The 19799-nt window shown below is 37.8% G+C and overlaps 2 protein-coding genes across 2 annotated transcripts; both read right to left on the bottom strand.

Annotated features, from left to right (window-relative positions):
• Window positions 1-7369: 7369 nt before the first annotated feature.
• On the bottom strand, window positions 7370-8747 carry LOC113106801 (transcription factor HES-2-like). Its single transcript, XM_026268823.1, has 4 exons — window positions 8619-8747; window positions 8416-8511; window positions 8220-8307; window positions 7370-8112 (listed from the first exon to the last, which is right to left on the bottom strand). The coding sequence occupies exons 1-4, from the start codon at window positions 8709-8711 to the stop codon at window positions 7796-7798; spliced, it is 594 nt and encodes a 197-aa protein (XP_026124608.1). The 5' UTR covers window positions 8712-8747; the 3' UTR covers window positions 7370-7795.
• Window positions 8748-17658: 8911 nt separating this feature from the next.
• Window positions 17659-18693, bottom strand: LOC113106800 (transcription factor HES-2-like). Its single transcript, XM_026268822.1, has 4 exons — window positions 18565-18693; window positions 18362-18457; window positions 18166-18253; window positions 17659-18058 (listed from the first exon to the last, which is right to left on the bottom strand). The coding sequence occupies exons 1-4, from the start codon at window positions 18655-18657 to the stop codon at window positions 17742-17744; spliced, it is 594 nt and encodes a 197-aa protein (XP_026124607.1). The 5' UTR covers window positions 18658-18693; the 3' UTR covers window positions 17659-17741.
• Between the last annotated feature and the right edge of the window lie 1106 nt (window positions 18694-19799).

Genomic DNA, 19799 nt, shown 5'->3' with positions numbered 1-19799 from the left:
AATCTTTCAACCTTCAGTCTATTAAAATAAAGTTTCTGACATTAGCTAGCTGCTTATTAGCATGCATAATTGTAGGGGGAATTGCAGTTAAACCCCATAGAGAGACCAATATACTCAGTGAAGACCAGGAGTCAATTTTTCAATCAGCTGACAGAGAGTTGACTGAAGACTGAAGTTTTCCACTCTTCCAAAGACTGTAGAAAATGAGTAAGAGGAGTCAGCATCAAACTAACTTTTAGAATAAAGAAACACTATTAATATAGGATCATCAGACATAATTTCTACAGGTTTTGATAGGTTAACAGTACAGAATCAGTGTAGCAACATCCAACATGGTGTTCTTTTCTTCAAGACAGTATCTTGGAGACACTAAGTTTCATTCATAAGCAACTATCATAAGGTTGGTGACTCACATATTTTGTGAGGGCACTTCTCATCTCGGCAGCTGTTGATTGATCTTTTGGCATATTCCTAAACAATCCCTGCAAATACGCCTTTAGATAAAACATGTATTTTCTCTGTTCACACAGAGCACTACAAACTTCTACACATGACTTACTGTCAGATTTTAACATATCGCAATTAATGGTGCTTTTAAACCTTCATGGACCTACAGTAGGCAGAGTCAGGCTATCATGAGAACAGAATAAAATAAATAACAAAGTTCAAACTTACAGTGTAACACTTTTTACTATAAAATGTAACATTAGATTATATAATAAATCAGATTTTTTTTCAAAACAAATACATATTTATTCCCTAGAAGCCCTGACATGGGTTGATGATTTAATTACATTTTTTCCCTCATTTTCATTTTTATAAGCTAATCTATGTGTTTTCTGTTTTTTAAATGTGCAGACTGTTTTTGTAAGTTGCCTTTTTAAAATAAAAGAGCACAAATGTAATGATGTAAATGTAGCTATACTGCCCAATAATTACTCTTTGTTTGCACTTCATGGATTATGTTGTTACTCTGTTCCTCCAATTACTTAAAACAATTTAAATTAATTGTTCTTTATTGTTAGATATAAGAAGGAATAGATGATTGGTGTGCTTTCGCAGTTAAACACCACACCCACAATACAGATACACATATATAAACTACACATTCACAGCTCTTTGCGAAGTCTTGATTTGCCCTGACTGTCACTAATGAGCATTTTTCTGTTATTGTTAGACCTTGGACTGTTTATTGTTTCCTGACTGCTATCTGCCCGTCCCGATCTCAGATTGTTTGCCGCCTGTCTAGACCTCCTGCCTGTCCTCTGGACTCTGTATGTTAGCCGCCAGCCCTGACCATTGCCTGTCTCATGTTTCTGTCTCTGCCTTGCCTCGACTGTTGCTATTGCTGGTGATCGACCCTGTTTTGTATTTACTCTGTAATATAGCTGCACTTGGATCCAAACCCTTCTGAATCCTCAGAACATATACACGTAGCATAAATTTGCCTGCAATTATATTATAAAATCGTATTTATGTCTTTTAACTGGTAGTGGCTATTCTTAACATTCTGGCTCATTATTAGTACTTATAAAGTATTTATTCTATACAGTATGACACAATTCTACATCCCTAATCCTAACAAATACCTAAACTTTACAACTGCCATACTAACTATTAATAAGTAAAAGTTGTAGTTAATGTTTTGTTAATATAGAGAGGATTTGACCTTAAAAAAAAGTGTGACTGCGTTATCATACAACAATTTGAATCTGAAGATAAATTCACCATATTTCAACAGTGAGTTCTGCATCTTTAATCTGACAGTAGCAAGATTTTGCTTGGATTTAGCTTCCTTGTCCACGTTTCTGCCAAAAATGATCAGGAGTCATAATGGGTTAAAGCCTGAGTATGAAATGTTGGACATACTCAGCCTTTGTCATCTTGTTGATGCTGAGCATGCCAAACAGTTTCCAATATGAATTGTTTTGAATATGTGTTTCTCCTAACAGTGAACTGTGAGATTTTGAAATAAATATAGCACCAGTTCTTCGGAATTAATTCAAATAGTAAAACTGAAACCAAAATGAGTCCAATCTGTGTAAAAGGCAGAGTTAAATATTGTTTGCATCTCTATATTCCCTCACGCTGCATGCCAGATGGCTTGTATGTTTTCTGAAAGGGCTGACCATATGTTGAATATTTGTTTCTGTTTTTCCAAGCCTGAAACTGCTTCATGGTACCAATTTCAGTAGCAAATTCAATTTGCAAAAGACAGAATATTCATTTTCAAATGTGTCATGACATAATGTCATGACATTTAGTATTTCTTTATTTAGTTCATCATATCATGCAGTTAATTATTCATGTATAAAGAGATGATTAATTATCTGTCTAAATTATTAATAACTGCTTTGGTTCTTTTATGTTTTATTATTATTAATTTATTAATTTTTATTTTTTTATTTTTTTACAGAGTCTTAACCCTGTTAACTCTTAATTGTTACATATTAGTTGAATCATTTAGAAAAGGTTCTCAGTAAGTACAGTCTGCCAGTCTGGTATATACTTTTTGTACATGTCCATTTTCTGTATAAAGAAACCCTGGAAACTGTGTGAACCAGTGGTTTCATTGTGTATTACATAATAGTATTATGTATTAACTGCTTATACATCGTTTTTCAAAGCTTTGCCTCTTTTTTCAAAACTTTACACAAGTCAAGTCAAGTCACCTTTATTTATATAGCGTTTTAAATAGTGTCTGTGCATTTATTTGCAATCAAGTCAATGATATCGCTGTAGATGAAGTGACCCCAATTAAGCAAGCCAGAGGTGACAGCGGCAAGGAACTGAAACTCCATCGGTGACAGAATGGAGAAAAAAACCTTGGGAGAAACCAGGCTCAGTTGGGGGGTCAGTTCTCCTCTGACCAGACGAAAACCAGTAGTTCAATTCCAGGCTGCAGCAAAGTCAGATTGTGCAGAAGATCATCTGTTTCCTGTGGTCTTGTCCTGGTGGTCCTCTGAGACAAGGTCTTTACAGGGGATCTGTATCTGGGGCTCTAGTTGTCCTGGTCTCCGCTGTCTTTCAGAGCTGTAGAGGTCCTTTCTAGGTGCTGATCCACCATCTGGTCTGGATATGTACTGGATCCGGGTGACTGCAGTGACCCTCTGATCTGGACACAGACTGGATCTGGTGGCTAGGGTGACCTCGGAATAAAAGAGAAATCACATCTCTTGCAAAATGAAGCACTGCATTCAAAAGATCACAAACTTATCTCTAAAGCAAACATATGCAAATGCCTTTGCCATAACATTAATTCCTTTGAGCTTTTTTGTATGTGTGTTTCATAGACAATTGTGTTGTTCAAAAAGTGTTTTAAGAAATTGAAAACTGAGTGCCAGCCATCAGAAATTGTGTGACAATTAAAGATTTTGTGTGTAAGCAGTTGAAAAAAAACTGTAAGACAATGGTTAATGTTGTGGTGTATTAAATTCACTGTATTATGTGTTCTCTTAAAAGTTTTCACTAGTCACTTGTAAGCATCGTATTTGCCATCAATTCAACTTTCATTATATAAATTCTGAAAAAAACTTTTCTTCTACAGACCAGCATTTCATTCAGAAGTATACAAACTGTCCGTGTTTTTGAGAACTGGGTGTTTGTGAGCTGTAGTTTGTATTAAAATCAACCTCCCTCCTTGCCTTTGACATGATGCTGTGGGACAAGACCTCTTTATCAAAACTGTCTGAACTCTGAACTCATTGTTCTCTATTCTCTTAGCTTCACTCAACCCAAGCATTTCAATAAGCAAACCCAACCCCCTCCCTCAAGAGGATCAGCAGCTTCGCACCAAAACCTGCAACTATGAAAATCCCCTAAACAGCTAGGTCTTTATTTCCTTTTTAACATATTTAACATTGCAATCTATTGATTGTCTATCTGACAAAAATCTCCTTTGCATTGGTCAATTCTATTTTTATTTTTTTGTATTTTTTGTTTAAATCCAAAAAAAAAAAAATAATAATAATAATGCTTAACCAATTTCACTTAAAAGGAGCTGTGATGTGTCAGGAGCTTATAGAAACAGCTAAACTAAAAAAAAGAAGTTTCATCTGTAAAACTTAGAATGTTTCAAATATGAATTTATTTATTTAAATGTAGGTACTGCGTGCTGCAGTGTTAGGATAGTGTCTTTTTGATGGTTACCAGGGTGTTGCTGTGTGATTGCTTAGATATTGATATGTTTTGCTAGTGTTATGCTGTATTATTTGGATGTTCTAGGTGGTTGTTAGGTGAAACCAAAGAGAGGCCACTTCTCTGTTATTTTCTGGTTTTCTGATTTAAACTCATGGACAGAGGACAGGGATCTCAAATAAAAAGGAAGACTGTTCCAGAGCCTAGGTCCAAAAATGGTAAATGCACGATCACCTCTTCAGTCATGCTGGATGCTGAGCTAGAGAGTAATTGTTGCGGACCACAGACACCTGAATGAAGTGTTCAGATTTAAAATTCAGACAGGTACAAGGGTGCAAGACCATTAAGAGATGTAAAAACAAACAATATTTTAAAATCAACTCTATGACGAACTGGCAACCAATTTAGAGTCATTAAAATAGGAGTAATATGTTCGTGTTTGCGGACACCCATTAGAAATCTGCAGCGTTTTGCACCATATCTTAATAGAGGACTGGGAAATTCCAGCATATAAAGAATTACAATAGTCCAATCGTGATAAAACAAAAGACTCTTTAAAGGGATAGTTCACCCAAAAATCTAAATTATGTCATTAATAACTCACCCTCATGTCATTCCAAATGAGTCATTATCTGGCTCGGCTCGGTGTTCATCTTCAGTTCTCTCTTCACAGCAGTTCAGTTAGTGTACTGTTTGAGTAAATGAATTACTCCGGGATATTGGTTTGTTTGAACTCAGAGGGAGTGTCAGCCATATTAAAAAAGTTAACAGCTTAAGTCATTTGTGGATTAATGCGTATTGGAGACGCGAACCGTTTAAAACGATTCAGTTCGATTCGGTGAACTGGTTCAAAAAGATCCGGTTACATCGAATGTTTCGTTCGTGAACTGGATATCATTGAACGGTTGTGTTTTGAACTCTCTCTCACAACAGACACGGAAGAGAAGACAATGCTGAATAAAGTCGTAGTTTTTGTTATTTTTGGACCAAGATGTATTTTCGATGCTTCAAAAAATTCTAACTGACCCTCTGATGTCACATGGACTACTTTGATGATGTTTTTCTTACCTTTCTGGACATGGACAGTATACAGTACACACAGCTTCAATGGAGGGACTGAGAGCTCTCGGACTAAATCTAAAATATCTTAAGCTGTGTTCTGAAGATGAACAGAGGTCTTACAGGTTTGGAACAACATGAGGGTGAGTTATTAATGACATAATTTTCATTTTTGTCTGAACTATCTTTTTAATGATCTGTGGGGGACAGAAACGGCAGATGAAAAAAGCCTGACTAAACCACTGTGTTTATGTGTTGATCAAACTTAAAGGAAGAGTACATATTTATTCCCAGACTTTTCACAGTTGGTTTGATATTAGAGAGCAGATTTCCAAAATCAACAATGTTTTTTTCTTTCCCCACAGAGGGCCCAAACACAATTGCTTCAGTTTTATCTAAGGACATAAAGGATCTTATATTATTTAGACAGGCAAACAAGGTTTCTAAGCCTTTCTATTCAGTTTGCTTAAAAAGGCAGATAAATTTGAGTGTCAACTGCATACAAGTGAAAAGATACTCCATGCCTTCTAAGAATATAGAACATAGAGGTAATATATATAATGAAAACAGAAAATATTATTGTCCAGCAGGTGAAACTAATCAGTCTTAAGTCTTAGTTAGACTTTCCTGAATCAGCCAGACCACCGAACAAAACAATAACACAACTCTTCTGCTGCATGTCATTTGTGATATCAGTCTCGCCTGTGCACTGGGAGCAGAGTGGGTTGAGTTATACACCATATGCTTAATAATTAGGCAGTTATTCAAATCCCTAAGTATGATCAACAGTCATTATGATGCCTGTCAGTCATGCAATCAATATAGTGGAGGTCTTGTTAGAACACAAAGTGAGAATGAGTAGAACAAAAGTGAGTACTGATCATCGGATGTGCATGATTGTGACAATTAATGGATAGGGTCATCATCATTATTTCATGATTTGAACAAACCCCTGACAGTATGAACTAAACTGCCTTGTTCCACACCATTTGGGCTGGTAGGATTACAGACATGGCTGAAATTATGCATCTCAGTATTGAGGAGAAGTACATTGTCACAAATCTTTTTTTTTTTTTCTTTTTTTTTTTTTTTTTTAAGATATGGTTAAGATTTTCCCCATGTGGACAACAACAGACCTGAAAAAGCCACATAAGACACAACACTTACATTAGAAAAAGAAGCCACCAACACCCTGCTGGGGGGAGCATCAACAAGTCTACAGGTTTGCTCATGCTTGCTGGCCATCCAGATTGGTCTTGTAAATCGTTTGTTGGTTTGGGAGACCATCTTAAACTGCCGAAAACAGTCAAACCAATGGTGTATAACCAGAGTTGGGTGGCTTTCACAATGAATTGTGTTAAACACATTACAAACACATTACTGAACCTGATATCTTATTGAACAATGTTCAGTGTGGATGAACCGGCTGCATTATGGCTTTTGGTGTGGCAGAACAAAATTATTTTATGAAAAAAAAATCGTATAGGCTATAAGATTAATAATTTTATAATTTAATATCTTTACAACATTCATGTTCATTGTTCCGATCAACAATTTATGGTCATTAATTTATAAATGTGTCATGTCAAACATAGCAATTCATTGGAAAGAAATGGCTTCTATTCCGCTTTCATGAAACAGACTTGAAGTTGGTATTTTTGGCGACACTTATTTCCCGCGCAAAACATAAAGCTGAGGGAGCTTCGCACGTGCCTCTGTAAATAAGATGGCCTAGACTGTTCAGAGATGCTAAAGTTCCTTGTATAAAAATGGCTACGATTCCACAGACTTATCACTAAAGTGGTGTCTTTGGCGACCCTCGTTTCCGGCGCAAAAAATAAAAAATAAAAAATACAAATAAAACAATAACCGATCCCAAGGAGCTGTTTAAGGGATGGTAAAGTAAAGATCATTTCTATGGTCTTTCAGACTAAGAAAAACTCTCATAATAGCATTTGCTAAATGGAAAATTGTTGCTGTTGTTTCAGAAGTTTTTCAGATCAGCGGATCAGCGCAAATGTGTGCCTATTTAAGGAGATTATTTACCTGTTCTTTTTGTTTTGTTTTTGTCATTTGCTTTGTTTTTTTCGTCTACAACTTCCAGCTGCTTTATTCCCCCAGTGAGAAATTTTAAAAACCATTTCCAATAAATAAACAAACAAGATTTCAAGAATTTCAAAGCAAAAAGGTTTTATTTTTCTGTTGATTCACAATAATATTTTGTGATTATGCTTCCTTCAGGGACATTCATTTTGCCATTAATAAATAACACACAGTGTTTACGATTTCTTTGCACAGACCAAATGAAATCAATTAAATTGTGCAAACCTCAGAAATACATTTTAACCCTTGGGGTTTACAATTTTGTTGATTACAACCCATAGTATTTAAACCCCCAGCGAGGATTGCATAACGTTATATTCATGAAGACAGCATGATCTGTGCTCGCTGGCTTTCTTTCATTTACAAAGCAGCATTTCCTTAAATTCCTTACATGTAATCTCCATCACAGGCTTTACATTTTAACTAAAACCTACTATGACAAATAAATAATATGCAGAGTTAATACTAAACAATTTCCCCGAAGGCTTTTGTTTGGTCACCAGGGTCTCCACATGTGCACAGCTGCTTGTGGCACAGGCTGAGGTTGACTGGGAGCTGAAGCGCTACTGATGGAGTGCTTCTCTGTTGCAGAGCTGCTGTTCCTCAAGCTCACAAGTCTCTGGTGCATTTGTGAAATCATTCTGGAGTTCTGAGAACAGCAGTTCTGGCAGGAGGACGTCGCAGACACCGTGGAGTGCTGGATGAACTCGTTGACGCGCTGACGGGTTTCTGTTTCGAGGTTAGACTGCGGCAGCATCGCAGAGATGCGCTGCAAGCATGCTTTATATCCCTCTTTATAGCTGCCTGTTTGACCTTTGGAGAGAGAGAAAAATAGTGAATACATTAGGACCATGTTAAAATAAATACAGTTGCCAATAGACTCTGAAAATAATAATAATATTAAAAAATAAATCCCTCACCTTTAGCTGATGAGGAAGGCAGGTCTCTGAGGAACCGCACAGTCATTTCGAGAATGTCAGCTTTCTCCAGCTTTGAATAGCGTGAAGCCTAAAATATTGAAAGTGATTGGACACATTAGGGTATTGTTCAGACATTGACAAAGGCTAGATTTGAATGTAAGTACTGTATGACCATGCAAGTACCAGAGATACTTACGTCTTTGCCGACCAAAGGGAGTATAAGTGTTTTTAAGTGATTGAGGCTCTCGTTAATGCGAGCCCGCCTTCTTTTTTCCATCAATGGCTTGAGAGTCTGGAAAAAGACAGAAATCGGTTAATGTGAGTGTGAGTTTATAGATAGCACAAGCACAACCGTTAACATGGCTCAGGGTGTTCAAAGGAACCCAAAATCATCCTCACCTTTCTCAATTCATGTGCCTCTTTTCTTTGAGCCACAGTCATTCGAGAACCGAATGAGTGGGAATGAGCTTCGGTAATAATGTTTGGAGTCATGATTTGATCGGGTGCTGTCTCTAAATGTGCTCTTGAGAGAGGAGCAGAGAGTTTTGTGGTCATGGTGTGTGAGAGGGGTCTTTTATAGGGCCCTTTGGCGTGGAGGCAGGGCTTCTGTTCTATTGTGACTTCTGTTGGACGCAGAGGGGGATGCCAAAGGTCTGATCTGTGATCTGACTGTCCCACCACTCGTGAAGTTCCAATGAACATCTGTTGAGTGATGCCAGCATCATCCAAAGGCACTGGTATATGCGATTATTATTTTTATTTTCTCGTAGACCTCCACATGTGTTTTATAAAATATATAGGCCTACATATACATACATAGGATTACACAATAACATTTGGAAGTTAATGCACAATCATTTACAAAATGCAAGTTAATTTTCCATTCCGCATTTTGTTTAATGTTTATTGCTGAGGCATTAATGCATATGCTTCAGGCATTTAAAGTTGTGGGTTACTTTAACTTGTCTTTGTTTTATTACAATTTGTGCTTTAATATATTTTAGTTCACAAGGAAAACCGCCATATTGGACATCTAATAAATAATACAGAGCATGATGACCGCGCGATAATTAACCAAGCCACGCTATACTGTCAACATCTGTTTACATTCGGACCATGTTCGATTTATAGTTTACGTTTTTATTACTCCAAAATATAGCAAAAACCTACCTTGGAAAATTATGTAGACTGTATTTTAGTTGATATTAAACAAGGGTATGGATGTTTGGAATACAACAGAGTTTAGAAAAAACAAACAATAAAGGATGGTCAGAGATAAGGTTTTATTTATATACAAAGGAGATTAAACCGCGTTTCTATGTTTATTTTCAGAAATCCTATTTTTCCCCATATATATATATATGTATTTTGCAGTGACCAGACATTTTATTTGTTCTGTGGTTCTATGAAACACCTTGTTTCAAATCAGCGGTGATCTCACGCGTCTGACACGCGCCGTTACAATGTAACAGATGGATGTCTGTTCTTCCAATCACACCAAAGCGCGCCACTAATTTGAATCCCAACCCCCTCAAATCAAGACTGCAAACTCTTCAGTAACATGTTTGCTATATTATCATCCTATCACGTTGCTTCGTTTATAGCGTGCCTTTCCAAACTACTGGCGTCTGTGTCTGAGCCTTTTGACCGAATATGGCAATAGAGCATCACTGACTGACGCGAAAAAAAAATGTTTCTTCTTCTTCTTCTTCTTCTTCTTCTTCTTCTTCTTCTTCTTCTTCTTCTTCTTCTTCTTTTTCTTCTTCTACTTCTTTCTCTCTCTTTGTTTAATTCAGTTTTGTAGGGGGTTGGGAATGGGAGACAAAGGAAATAGGGTGACACACACACATAAAAATTTAATCCGACAATCAAAAATGCATGTCCACAGTTTTTTCTTTCTCTGTTGGTGTGCTGTTGTCTGAGGTGTAGCAGTCAAGCTGATTTGTGAAACTAAAAGTGTGTAATAAAATTAAATAAATGGTTTACTTTTTAAACTGTTTTAAAATGTTTACTTTTTAAATGGTATGCATGTTATAAGAGCAAAAACTATTGATTGAGTTGAAGAGCTTTTGAATGTTAAATGGACCAGGCATGCGTCACAGTCTCCAAGAGCGCATCAATTACCTCCAATGCTTGTGCTGGTCATGTCCAAAATAAATAAATAAATACATAAAAAAATAAAAAAAAATAAATAGCCAATCATTGTCTTAAGTTGTATTTACAACACTGTTCCAGAACAGTTCAACCCAAATATTCAGATGTGTACAAGGCATTTTGTGTAGGACTGTTTCCTAAACCTGGGAGAGTAGCCTACAATCCTGGTTGTTCTGACTCACAGCCTGTAAACATTTTCTTATTTAAAGAATTTGCCACTGATGATTGAACCGCGGGTTTTGTGTAGAGTAGCACTTGTTGTTTGTCCTTTCTCCAGTCACAAATGCAGTCATTGTTTTATTTTTACACAACGAGTCGCAATGCAATCAACGTGTAAAAAGACTGTATGTCATTACAATCAGTAATTACACTGAACAAAATGATTTTTCGTGAACTTAACTCAAAGTTCTGAGACTTTGCTATGTACACAAAAGGCCTATTTCTCTCAAACATTGTTCACAAATCTGTCTAAATCTGTGTTGGTGAGCACTTCTCCTTTGCCAAGATAATTCACCAACCTCAAAGGTGTGCCATATCAAGATGCTGATTAGACAGCATGATTATTGCACAGGTGTGCCTTAGGCTGGCCACAAAAGGCAGATCTAAAATGTGCAGTTTTATCTCACAGCACAATGCCACAGATGTTGCAAGTTTTCAGCGTGCAATTGGCATGCTGACTGAAGGAAAGTCCACCAGAGCTGTTGCCCATGAATTGAATGTCAATTTTTCTCTACCATAAGCCATCTTCAAAGGTGTTCCAGAAAATTGGCAGTACATCCAACCAGCCTTACAACCACAGACCATGTGTGACCAAACCGGCCCAGGACCTCCACATCCAGTATCTTCACCTCCAAGATCGTCTGAGACCAGCCACACGGACAGCTGCTGCAACAATCGGTTTGCATAACCAAAGAATTTCTGCACAAACTGTCAGAAACCATCTCAGGGAGGCTCATCTGCATGCTCGTTGTCATCACTGGGGTCTCGACCTGACTGCAGATCATTCTCGTAACTGACTGGAGTGGGCAAGTGCACATATTCGCGGGGGTCTGGCACTTTGGAGAGTTGATCTCTGTTTGGATGAATGCCCGATCACTGTACAGGGCAGATGGTTGACAGCATGTATATCGTTGTGTGGGTGAGCGGTTTGCTGATGTCAATGTTGTGGATCGAGTGGCCCATGCTGGTGGTGGGGTTATGGTATGGGCAGGATTTATGTTATGGACAATGAACAAAGATGCATTTTATTGCTGGCATTTTGACTGCACAGAGATACCGGATGAGATCCTGAGGACCATTGTTGTGCCATTCATTCACGACCATCACCTCATGTTGCAGCATGGTAATACACGGCCCCATGTTGCAAGGATCTGTACACAATTCCTTGAAACTGAAAACATTCCAGTTCTTGCATTGCCAGCATATTCAACGGACATGTCACCCATTGATCATGTTTGGGATGCTCTGGATCGGCATATACGACAACGTGTTCCAGTTCCTGCCAATATCCAGCAACAACCTGATCAACTCTATTCCAAGGAGATGTGTTGCACTGCCAGAAGCAAATGGTGGTCACACCAGATACCACCCCCTCCCCCCAGGACCCACCAATACTGTAAAACTGCACATTTTAGACTGGCATTTTATTGTGGCCATTCCAAGGCACACCTGTGCAATAATCATGGTGTCTAATCAGCATCTTGATATGCCACACCTTTGAGGTGGATGGATTATATCAGCAAAGAAGAAGTGCTCACTAACACAGATTTACACAGAATTATTATTTATTTTTATTTATTTTTTTTGAGAGAGAGAGAGAGAAAGAGATAATTTACAGAGCCCCGCACATGACATGCAGGAAAAAATAAATAAATTGTGCACAAGATTTACTAATTCTTTCCCTCAATTTACTAAAATGTGCACACGATTACTATTGCGTTCGCTCGATTTGCTAAATCGAATTTCTTTGTATTTATTTATTTATTTATTTTGGACATGACCACCACAAGCATTGGAGGTTAACTGATAAGCTCTTGGAGACTGTGACGCATGCCTGGTCCATTTAACATTCAAAAGCTCTTCAACTCAATCAATAGTTTTTACTCTTATAACTTGCATACTGCTTAAAAAGTAATCCGTTTATTTAATTTTATACACACTTTTAGTTTCACAAATCAGCTTGACTGCTACACCTCAGACAACAGCACACCAGCAGAGAATAATTAGTCGAGTGAACGCAATAGTAAATCAAGTGAACGCAATTGTAATCGTGTGCACGTTTTAGTACATTGAGGGAACGAATGAGTAAATCGTGCACACGATTTAGCATTATATTTTTTTCCTGCATGTCATGTGCGGGGCTCCGTAGAGAAATAGGCCTTTTGTGTAGATAAAAAAGTCTTAGATCTTTGAGTTCAGCAAGTGTTGCATTTATAATATTTTTCAGTGTATGTCCCAATTGGATGCAACAAATGCCTAATTTACAGGTGCTGGTCATATAATTAGAATAGCAACAAAAGGTTGATTTATTTCACTAATTCCACTCAAAAAGTGATACTTGTATATTATATTAATTCATTACACACAGACCGATATATTTCAAATGTTTATTTCTTTGAATTTTGATGATTATAACTCACAACTAGGGAAAATCCCAAATTCAGTATCTCAGAAAATTTGAATATTACTTAAGACCAATACAAAGAAAGGATTTTTAGAAATCTTGGCAAACTGAAAAGTATAAACATGAAAAGTATGAGCATGTACAGCACTCAATACTTAGTTGGGGCTCCTTTTGCCTGAATTACTGCAGCAATGCAGCGTGGCATGGAGTCGATCAGTTTGTGGCACTGCTCAGGTGTTATGAGAGCCCAGGTTGCTCTGATAGTGGCCTTCAGCTCTTCTGCATTCTTGGGTCTGGCATATCACATCTTCCTCTTCACAATACACCACAGATTTTCAATGGGGTTAAGGTCAGGTGAGTTTGCTGGCCAAATAAGAACAGGGATACCATGGTCCTTAAACCAGGTACTGGTAGCTTTGGCACTCTGTGCAGGTGCAAGTCCTGTTGGAAAATGAAATCTTCATCTCCATTAAGTTGGTCAGCAGCAGGAATCATGAAGTGCTCTAAAACTTCTTGGTATATGGCTGTGTTGACCTTGGTCCTCAGAAAACACAGTTGACCAACACCAGCAGATGACATGGCACCACAAACCATCACTGACTGTGGAGACTTTAAACTGGACCTCAAGCATTGTGGACTGTGTGCCTCTCCTCTCTTCCTCCAGACTCTGGCACCCTGATTTCCAAAGGAAATGCAAAATTTACTTTCATCAGAGAACATAGCTTTGGACCACTCAGCAGCAGTCCAGTCCTTTTTGAAGCGAGACGCTTCTGACGCTGTCTGTTGTTCAAGAGTGGCTTGACACAAGGAATGCGACAGCTGAAACCCATGTCTTGTATATGTCTGTGTTTATTGGTTCTTGAAGTACTGACTCTAGGTGAAGTCCACTCTTTGTGAATCTCCCCCACATTTTTGGATGGGTTTTGTTTCACAATCCCCTCCAGGGTGTGGTTATCCATTTTACTTGTACTATTTTTTCTACCACATCTTTTCCTTCCCTTCGCCTCTCTATTAATGTGCTTGGACACAGAGCTCTGTGAACAGCCAGCCTCTTTTGCAATGACCTTTTGTGTCCTGTTCTCCTTGTGCAAGGTGTCAATGGTCGTCTTTTGGACAACTGTCAAGTCAGCAGTCTTCCTCATGATTGTGTAGCCTACAGAATTAGACTGAAATATCAATGTGTTTCAGAAAGGTGGGGCATAGATGAGCAACAATAATGTACAGTATGTGGAAAATAATGTTTTTTGAGCCTTAAACCACATAAACACATTGCATTACACCAAATGCACAAAATCTAATAACTGGTTGTGCCACTCTTTGCAGCAACAACTGCAATCAAGCATTTGCGATAACTGGCAATGAGTCTTTCACACTGCTGTGGATAAAATTTTGCCCCACTCTTCTTTGCAGAATTGTTCTAATTTTGCCACCTGGAGGGTTTTCAAGCATGAATGGACTGTTTAAGGTCATGCCACAGTCAAGTCAAGTCACCTTTATTTATACAGCGATTTAAACAAAATACATTGCGTCAAAGCGCTGAACAACATTCATCAGGAAAACAGTGTCTCAATAATGCAAAATGATAGTTAAAGGCAGTTCATCATTGAATTCAGTGATGTTATCTCTGTTCAATTTAAATGGTGTCTGTGCATTTATTAGCAATCAAGTCAATGATATCGCTGTAGATGAAGAGACCCCAATTAAGCAAGCCAGAGGCTATGGCGGCAAGGAACCGAAACTCCATCGGTGACAGAATGGAGAAAAAAACCTTGGGAGAAACCAGGCTCAGTTGGGGGTCAGTTCTCCTCTGACCAGACGAAACCAGTAGTTCAATTCCAGGCTGCAGCAAAGTCAGATTGTGCAGAAGAATCATCTGTTTCCTGTGGTCTTGTCCTGGTGGTTATCTGAGACTTTACAGGAGATTTACAATCTAAGGTTTTTACAGGAGATCTATATCTGGGACTCTAGTTGTCTTTCAGGGATGTAGAGGTCCTTTCTAGGTGCTGATCCACCATCTGGTCTGGATACGTACTGGATCCGGGCGACCGCAGTGACCCTCTGATCTGGATACAGACTGGATCTGGTGGCTACGGTGACTTTGGAATTAGATAGAAACAGACTAATATTAGCGTAGATGCCATTCTTCTAATGATGTAGCAAGTACATAGGGTGTTATGAGAAGTGTTTCCGGTTCCGGTTTACATAATTAATGCAATTGGATATTAAAAGCATATTAGTATGTGAAGTGTAAACCAGGTTAAAGAGATGGGTATTTAATCTAGATTTAAACTGCAAGAGTGTGTCTGCCTCCCAAACAATGTTAGGTAGGTTATTTTAGGGGTTTAGGTGCCAAATAGGAAAATGATCTGCCGCCCGCAGTTGATTTTGATATTCTAGGGATCATCAAATTGCCTGAGTTTTGAGAACGTAGCGGACGTAGAGGATTATAATGTAAAAGGAGTTCATTCAAATACTGAGGTGCTAAATCATTCAGGGCTTTATAAGTGATAAGCAATATTTTAAAATATATACGATGTTTGATAGGGAGCCAGTGCAGTGATGACAGGACCGGGTTAATATGGTCATACTTCCTGGTTCTAGTAAGAACTCTTGCTGCTGCATTTTGGACTAGCTGTAGTTTGTTTACTAAGCGTGCAGAACAACCACCCAATAAAGCATTACAATAATCTAACCTTGAAGTCATAAATGCATGGATTAACATTTCTGCATTTGACATTGAGAGCATAGGCCCTAACTAAGATATATTTTTGGCTTTCTAAGGAAATATTGCTCTCAAATAGCACACCTAGGTTCCTAACTGATGACGAAGAATTGACAGAGCAGCCATCAAGTCTTAGACAGTGTTCTAGGTTATTACATGCATAGTTTTTAGGTCCTATAATTAACACCTTTTTTTTTCAGAATTTAGCAGTAAGAAATTACTCGTCATCCAGTTTTTTATATCGACTATGTATTCCATTAGTTCCACAGCATCCCAATTGGATTTAAGTCCAGACTTTGACTTAAAATCTTAATTTTGTTTTAATTGAGCCCTTCAGAGGTGGATATGCTGGTGTGTTTGGGATCATTGTCCTTTTGCATAACCCAAGTGTGCTTGAGGTCACAAACTGAAAGCCAGACATTCTCGTTTAGGATTTTCTGACAGAGTGCAGAATTCATGTTTTCATCAATTATGGCAAGCCATCAAGATCCTGAAGCTGCAAAGCAGCCCCAGACAATCATACTACTACCACCATTTTTGACTGTTAGTATTGTGTTCTTTTTATGAAATGCTGTGTTGGATTTATGCCAGATGTAACAGGACTTTTGTCGCATCAGTCCACGGAATATTTGCCCAAAAATCTTGATAATCAAGATATTTTGGCAAATGTGAGACAAGCCTTTGTGTTCTTTTTGGTCAGCAATGGCTTTTGCCTTGTAATTCTCCCATGCATCCATCTTTCTTATTGTTGAACCATGAACACTGACCTTAATTGAGGTTAGTGAGGCCTGCAATTCTTTAGATGTTGTTCTGGGTTCTTTTATGACCTCCTGGATGAGTTGTTGTTGCGCAATTGTTGAGTAATTTTGGTAGGCCCTCCATTATAATGTCTCTGACAGTGGTTCGCTGGAGTCCCAAAGCTTTAGAAATGGCTTGATAACCCTTTCCAGACTGATACTTGCCAACTATTTTGTTTCTCATATGTGGCCCTGGACCACAAAACCAGGCTTGAGTTACTGGGGTATATTGGTATCAAAAATAAATAAATTAATTAAAAAAAAATAATAATAATTTTCAAGCACTGCATGTTTATCTAGGGTCGCTTCAATGGTATAAAAGTTTAACTGAAACATTTTAAATATTAGATACTATCACTGATTAGTCAAAAATATTTTATATTTGTGTATGAATGCAGCGAAGTTTCATGAAACAGACTTATCAAGATGTGTCTTTGGCGACACTTGTTTGCCGCGCAAAAATAAATAAATAAATAAATAATAAATAAAATACTATGAAATAACCTGAGCGCAGAGAGCTGTCTGTGTTAGGAATGCTGAAGATCATTTCTATGGTCTCTCAGACAACAAATAACTCATATAATAACTTATGCTAAATGGAAAATGGTTGCTGTTGTTTTCCAGTTTTTTTTTTATCCAGATCAATGCGTATGTGTGCCTAGGAAATAGTTTTATATGTATGTGTTCTTTTGTGTTTTGTTTGTCATTTCTGCATTTCTGTCAACTTCCAGCTGCTTTATTCCCCTAATGAGAAATTTTTAAAACAATTTCCAATAAATACACAAACAAGATTTCAAGAATTTCAAAGCAAAAAGGTTTTATTTTTCTGTTGATTCACAATAATATTTTGTGATTATGCTTCCTTCAGGGACATTCATTTTGCCATTAATAAATAACACACAGTGTTTACGATTTCTTTGCACAGACCAAATGAAATCAATTAAATTGTGCAAACCTCAGAAATACATTTTAACCCTTGGGGTTTACAATTTTGTTGATTACAACCCATAGTATTTAAACCCCCAGCGAGGATTGCATAACGTTATATTCATGAAGACAGCATGATCTGTGCTCGCTGGCTTTCTTTCATTTACAAAGCAGCATTTCCTTAAATTCCTTACATGTAATCTCAACCACAGGCTTTACATTTTAACTAAAACCTACTATGACAAATAAATAATATGCAGAGTTAATACTAAACAATTTCCCCGAAGGCTTTTGTTTGGTCACCAGGGTCTCCACATGTGCACAGCTGCTTGTGGCACAGGCTGAGGTTGACTGGGAGCTGAAGCGCTACTGATGGAGTGCTTCTCTGTTGCAGAGCTGCTGTTCCTCAAGCTCACAAGTCTCTGGTGCATTTGTGAAATCATTCTGGAGTTCTGAGAACAGCAGTTCTGGCAGGAGGACGTCGCAGACACCGTGGAGTGCTGGATGAACTCGTTGACGCGCTGACGGGTTTCTGTTTCGAGGTTAGACTGCGGCAGCATCGCAGAGATGCGCTGCAAGCATGCTTTATATCCCTCTTTATAGCTGCCTGTTTGACCTTTGGAGAGAGAGAAAAATGGTAAATACATTAGGACCATGTTAAAATAAATACAGTTGCCAATAGACTCTGAAAATAATAATAATATAAAAAAATAAATCCCTCACCTTTAGCTGATGAGGAAGGCAGGTCTCTGAGGAACCGCACAGTCATTTCGAGAATGTCAGCTTTCTCCAGCTTTGAATAGCGTGAAGCCTAAAATATTGAAAGTGATTGGACACATTAGGGTATTGTTCAGACATTGACAAAGGCTAGATTTGAATTTAAGTACTGTATGACCATGCAAGTACCAGAGATACTTACGTCTTTGCCGACCAAAGGGAGTATAAGTGTTTTTAAGTGATTGAGGCTCTCGTTAATGCGAGCCCGCCTTCTTTTTTCCATCAATGGCTTGAGAGTCTGGAAAAAGACAGAAATCGGTTAATGTGAGTGTGAGTTTATAGATAGCACAAGTACAACCGTTAACATGGCTCAGGGTGTTCAAATGAACCCAAAATCATCCTCACCTTTCTCAATTCATGTGCCTCTTTTCTTTGAGCCACAGTCATTCGAGAACCGAATGAGTGGGAATGAGCTTCGGTAATAATGTTTGGAGTCATGATTTGATCGGGTGCTGTCTCTAAATGTGCTCTTGAGAGAGGAGCAGAGAGTTTTGTGGTCATGGTGTGTGAGAGGGGTCTTTTATATGGCCCTTTGGCGTGGAGGCAGGGCTTCTGTTCTATTGTGACTTCTGTTGGACGCAGAGGGGGATGCCAAAGGGACAAGATCCGATCTGGCTGTCCCAAAAGTTACCATCTGTTAACTGATGTCAACATTATCCGAAACCACTGGTATGCGCATGTGACTGATGATTGTCCCGTAGACTTCCGCATGTGTTTTATAAAATATATAGGCTTACATATATACATATACAGGCCTATACAATAAAATGTGGAAGTTAAAGCACAATAATTTACAAAATGCAAGTTTATTTTCCAAGTTGGATTTTGGTTAGGCAATTTATTTGTTTATCGTTATTATTATTATCATTATTATTATTATTATTATTATTATTATTATTATTTTTAGCTACAAGGCATTTAAAGATGTGCGTTGCTTTAACTGTATTTGTTTTATTGCAATTTGTTCGAGATATTTTTAAAGCCATTTTTTGGGGGACATAATGAATATAATACAGAGCATGGTGACCGCGCGATAATTAACCAAGCCACGCTATACTGTCAACATCTGTTTACATTCGGACCATGTTCGAGATATAGTCTATTTTTATTACTGCAAATATAGCAAAACCATACCTTGGAAAATTATGTAGACTGTATTTTAGTTCCTATTAAACAAGGGTAAGGATGTTTGGAATACAACAGAGTTTGAAAAACAAATCCCCAATATATAAAGGATAAGGATAGAGATGAAAATTAAAAGTATATTTTTAGAAATAAGTTTTTATTTATATAGAAAGAGATTAAACCACTTTTGCATGTTTCTATTACTAAGCACTTCTTACTGTTTTTTCTTTTTCTTTTTCTGTTTGTATTTTGCAGTGACCAGACATTTTATTTGTTCTGTGGTTCTATGAAACACCTTGTTTCAAATCAGCGGTGATCTCACGCGTCTGACACGCGCCGTTACAATGTAACAGATGGATGTCTGTTCTTCCAATCACACCAAAGCGCGCCACTAATTTGAATCCCAACCCCCTCAAATCAAGACTGCAAACTCTTCAGTAACATGTTTGCTATAT

Source organism: Carassius auratus, chromosome 8 (genome assembly GCF_003368295.1).
Source record: "Carassius auratus strain Wakin chromosome 8, ASM336829v1, whole genome shotgun sequence".
Taxonomy (NCBI): Eukaryota; Metazoa; Chordata; class Actinopteri; order Cypriniformes; family Cyprinidae; genus Carassius; species Carassius auratus.
The sequence above is the reverse complement of the archived record's forward strand: the minus strand, read 5'-3'. Positions and strand labels throughout refer to the sequence as shown.

Bases quoted from the DNA above. Each gene is read 5' to 3' on its own strand.
- LOC113106800 (XM_026268822.1), bottom strand. From the start codon at position 18,657: ATGACTCCAAACATTATTACCGAAGCTCATTCCCACTCATTCGGTTCT. The intron at 18,254-18,361 runs GTAAGTATCTCT...TCAATATTTTAG, and splicing joins TCCCTTTGGTCGGCAAAGAC to GCTTCACGCTATTCAAAGCT. The intron at 18,059-18,165 runs GTGAGGGATTTA...CTCTCTCCAAAG, and splicing joins GCCTTCCTCATCAGCTAAAG to GTCAAACAGGCAGCTATAAA.
- LOC113106801 (XM_026268823.1), bottom strand. From the start codon at position 8,711: ATGACTCCAAACATTATTACCGAAGCTCATTCCCACTCATTCGGTTCT. The intron at 8,308-8,415 runs GTAAGTATCTCT...TCAATATTTTAG, and splicing joins TCCCTTTGGTCGGCAAAGAC to GCTTCACGCTATTCAAAGCT. The intron at 8,113-8,219 runs GTGAGGGATTTA...CTCTCTCCAAAG, and splicing joins GCCTTCCTCATCAGCTAAAG to GTCAAACAGGCAGCTATAAA.